This window comes from Empidonax traillii, unplaced genomic scaffold (assembly GCF_003031625.1).
Source record: "Empidonax traillii isolate 1590-97213 ecotype Southwest subspecies unplaced genomic scaffold, ASM303162v1 scaffold1085:size188410, whole genome shotgun sequence".
NCBI classification, from domain to species: domain Eukaryota; kingdom Metazoa; phylum Chordata; class Aves; order Passeriformes; family Tyrannidae; genus Empidonax; species Empidonax traillii.
The window spans coordinates 132,903-137,202 of NW_020956278.1; the positions used below are offsets into that span (position 1 = coordinate 132,903).

General features: G+C 49.2%; 1 protein-coding gene across 1 annotated transcript in view; it reads left to right on the forward strand.

Moving 5' to 3' along the window:
• LOC114068547 (immunoglobulin-like and fibronectin type III domain-containing protein 1) overlaps window positions 1–4,300 on the forward strand; it is a 34,521-nt gene that overhangs the window by 13,655 nt on the left and 16,566 nt on the right. The window contains exons 10-13 of the mRNA XM_027904763.1: window positions 348–519; window positions 1,149–1,421; window positions 3,034–3,738; window positions 3,814–4,297. Coding sequence (XP_027760564.1) covers window positions 348–519; window positions 1,149–1,421; window positions 3,034–3,738; window positions 3,814–4,297 — 1,634 coding nt within the window. The remainder of the gene's footprint in view (window positions 1–347; window positions 520–1,148; window positions 1,422–3,033; window positions 3,739–3,813; window positions 4,298–4,300) is intronic.

Consider the following 4,300-nt stretch of genomic DNA (forward strand, 5'->3'; position numbering starts at 1 on the left):
GCTCTGGGGGGAGCAGGGACAGCCCCCAGGGAATGGCTGGAGCTGTGTCAGGGCAGGCTCAGGGTGGATCTCAGGGAAAGGTTCTTCCCTCAGAGGGTGGTTGACACTGAACAGGCTCCCCAGGGCAGTGGGCACAGCCCCAAGGCTGCCAGAGCTGCAGGAGGGTTTGGATGATGCTCTGGGGCACAGGGGGTGACTCTTGGGGATGGGCCTGTGCAGGGCTGAGGGTTGGACAGGATGATCCTTGTGCGTCCCTTCCAGCCCGGCATATTCTATGATTCTGATTCTGTGAAATGCCTGGCACCAGTTGAGCACTGCCTTTGTGAGAACACTTCTTCTCTTCCCAGGATGGCCAGCGGCTCCGCTACGGGACGGGGGATGAGTACAGGAAGCACTGCCTGAGGAGAATTGGGAGAAGGTACCACTTCATCATCAACGATGTGCAGCCAGAGGATGCAGGCTTGTACCAAGTTAGGGTGGAGGACGTCCCTGTTTTCTCCACTGAGCTGGATGCTGAAGGTGAGAAGTTGAGTTCTATGTATGTGATGTACAACTGTAACAAAAGTGGAGTTTTTTTGCTGGAAAATTTTATCTGGGAGCAAGTGGAAAGCTCAGCAGTAACTCCTGAGAACTACAGAGGACTGGCTTGGTGTTGCCAAATAAGGGCTCCCTGAATGGCACAGGTGAAAAAGAGCAGGAGGGTGATAGTATGATTTAGGTGCTGCATTTGTAGTCCAAAGGACTAAGTCTAGGTGCAATTACCGGTTTGGCTCTGACTTGTGGATGACAGTGAGCATGTTCCTCAACTTCCCCATGCTACAGTTTTCTTCTGTAAGCTCAGAATAATAATGATATAACTCAATACGAGTGTTGTGCTGCAGGAATACATTGATGACTCCAAACTGTCAGCACATCAGTGATGTGTGGGATAAACGTCTTAGAAGAAAATAACACAAACATCTACTTTTCTGCTGGTCCATCCTCCAGAACTGGTCACAGGATCACACCTCCGTGTTTCCTTTTTCCCATTAAACCGTTGCTCACGGGCATCACAACTGTCTGTTCTTTCTTCCCTCAGCTGCAACAAGCTTTTCTGGGAGGACAGAACTAGCTGTTGCCTTTCCACAGCTCTGATTTTCCCATTGCAGCCATCCCTGCCAGGTTCCAGCAGCCGCTCAGAGATGTGCGCTGTCCCGAGGAGGGCGATGCCGTGTTCTGCTGTGTCCTGCGCACACCCTGCCACAATGCCGTGTGGCTGCACAAGACCCACACCCTGGAGGCCAGCCAGAAGCACCAGATCTCTGTGACACCTGATGGCCTCACCCACCAGCTCATTGTCAAGAACGTGGTGCCCTCTGACAATGGCATGTACACGCTGGACGCGGGGCACGGCTCCTCCAGCGCCTGGCTCCTCGTGGAGTGTGAGTCCTGGGGTGTGGATGGAGGGTGTTAACACAGTAACATTCCTCTCACTGCCTGATTGTCCAGGGAGATGTTTCCATGCTGAGAAATTAATTGCTGAGCCTCTAGTTCCTAAATCATGGATGATACAGTTGGGGATGTTTAGGCTCTGAGGTGACTTTAGAGACCCTTCCAGGGCCTAAAGGGGCTCCAAGAGAGCTGGAGAGGGACAAGGGACAAGGGATGGAGAGACAGGACAAGGGGGAATGGCTTCATTGTGACAGAGGGCAGAGTTAGATGCAATATTGGAAAGAAATTCTTCCCTTTGAGAATGGGGAGGCCCTGGCACAGACTGCCCAGAGCAGCTGTGGCTGCCCCATCCCTGGATGTGTCCAAGGCCAGGTTGAAGGTGTCCCTGCCCATGGCAGGGGGTGGGACTGGATGAGCTTTAAGGTCCCTTCCAATCCAAACCATTCTGTGATTCTGTGATTCTAAATTCTATTTGGGAAAATGAAGGTCTGCTTAGACCCTCTTTCCTCTTCAAATGAGACCAATTTTTCTCTTTTTAATTAATCCTGGCAAATCCTGTTGGCTTATTGCTGTACATCTACAACGTTCTCAGTTATCAAAAACTGCTCCATATCTCACCATGTATTTTTGAGGAAGCTGTCAGTGGGACCACAGTATAGCAGGCAGGGGGTCAGGGAGCTTTCTATACTATCATTTCTATACTCTGAATTCTATACCATCATCAGTATGATCTTGCTAGATACTATTTTTCTGTCCAAACTGGCAGTTTAGAAGGAGCTCAGAGGAAGTTGGGAAGATGGGAAACACAGCACATCAACAGTTACCTGGCTCATATTTCTTTGCTTCTGAAAGGTGGTTGTTCTGGTTTGCTTTGACATTGGTTTCCTTTGGGATCCTCTCTGGAACAGTGCAGGTTTCTGAAAAAGCAAAACTGTCTGTGGATTTCACTGAGCTGTTAATGCTCTGCTAAGTGATATCCAGCCTGGAAATCAAAGCAGTGAGTGACCTGCTCTCACAACAGCCTGAATCTGGAATTAATACAAAGTTGTTCACAGATCTGGAATCTTTAGTCCTCAGCATCCCTAAAACAGCTGGATGCCAGATGTGCAAAGTGTCTCCATAGCAGTGAGATCCCAGTTCAAGGGTGAGAACTGATGGCTCTTCTGTGCATGGAATATTCTGTAACTCCTCCAGGGCTGGAAGGAGAAGGCAAAAGGAACTAGTGAGTTCCAGATACAATCTAAGCCCCTCTAAATCAGACCTGTCATGCTGGAAATTTGTTTTTCTGTCAGTTTTATCTTGTTTGTTTGTTATAACAACTGTGTTTCCACCAAAAAAAGTTGTGTTTTAAGTAAAAATAATTGTCTCTAATTAACTTTTTATTGTCTGAATGTGACACTGAAAAAAATCAGGATTTGAAATGAATTTAAATTTATTCCAATGTATTATGTGTCTGTATCCTAAAATTAATTTATAAAATTGCTTACACATTTTCTTTGGCCACTAATGCAGTATGTGACCTATTGACTACATGTTATTTGTTTCCCTCTCTTTTTCTGTAAATTCTATCTGCTCCAATCAAACAATGCAACTTCAACACAGATGCCAAAGGGAAGAAGAGACAGGATGAAGAAGGAATTGAAAAAATTGAAAGAGAGAAATCAGAGTGGCTGAAGGAAACAATGGCAGACAATGAAAGGGCGAGGAAACTTCGACGCCAAGAACGCCAAGAACGTGCTGGTGATGAAGGTCATCCCATGGACACTGGCGTGGAAAAAACTGGCTGGTACAGGAAGGGTCAAGGCAGCAGCCAAGACAGAGGCCAAGGCAGCAGCCAAGGCCACTCCATGGATACTGATGATAGAAGCCATATATTTTTGGGAAAAGAGGGGCTCCGCAAAACCCACATAAATGGAGGGATGGGGCCTGGACAGTTTTCTGGAGCAGATCTAGATGGAGACTCAGTGACAAATGATGGCAGTATCTTTGGATTAAAAGGCTTAGGAGGCAAAAGTGGATTAAGGCCTGTGCATGCCAAGGACTTTGTGACAGGCAGAGAAGGTCCTGGTGATGGAGCAGGAGGAGCAGGGGAACGGAATTCTGTGGCTGGCAGAGGCGAGGGTGTGCTGGGCGTTGGTAACATTGACATGGCTGATGGAGAAGGTTTGGGTTCTCAGCATGACAAAGATGGGAATTTAGGTGACCCCAACTACAGAGCTGGCTTTGGGGGTGTTGGGAGATTTGGTGCCACTGATGGAAGTTCTGTGCCAGATGGACTTGGTCCTGATTCGGCCAGAGTGGGAGATGGTGTGGGGGATTTGTTCAGCAGGACTGGTCCAGGGGCTGGAGCATGGAGGAGCGCTGCGAATGCTGAGATGGCAGGCAGAATGGGGTTCCACCATGGCAAGGATGGTGATCCAGTTGTGGGTGATATGAACAGAGCAGGGATAAACAGAGAGGGACAAATAGGGGCTCCTTATGACAAGGACAGCCTGACACCTCATGCCAGTGCTCAGTTAGGTCAGGGGGGAAGGTCTGGCTCACTGTATGGTCCAGGTGGGCTTTCAGGTGGAGATGGGGCTCTACCTCATGCAGGTGGCAGTTCCATAGGAGAAATGGAGGCTTTCTATGGTCCAGATGGTCGGCCAGTGGGAGCAGGTGCTGATGGTGTTGGTGGTTCAGGTGCAGGGGCATTTGGATCTCCCTATGGAAAGGATGGCCTCCCAGCTGGAGCAGGGGTTGGTGGTGCTGGTGCAGGGGGATTTGGGGCTCCCTATGGAAAGGATGGTCTCCCAGCTGGAGCAGGGGTTGGTGGTGCTGGTGCAGGGGGATTTGGGGCTCCCTATGGAAAGGATGGTCTCCCAGCTGG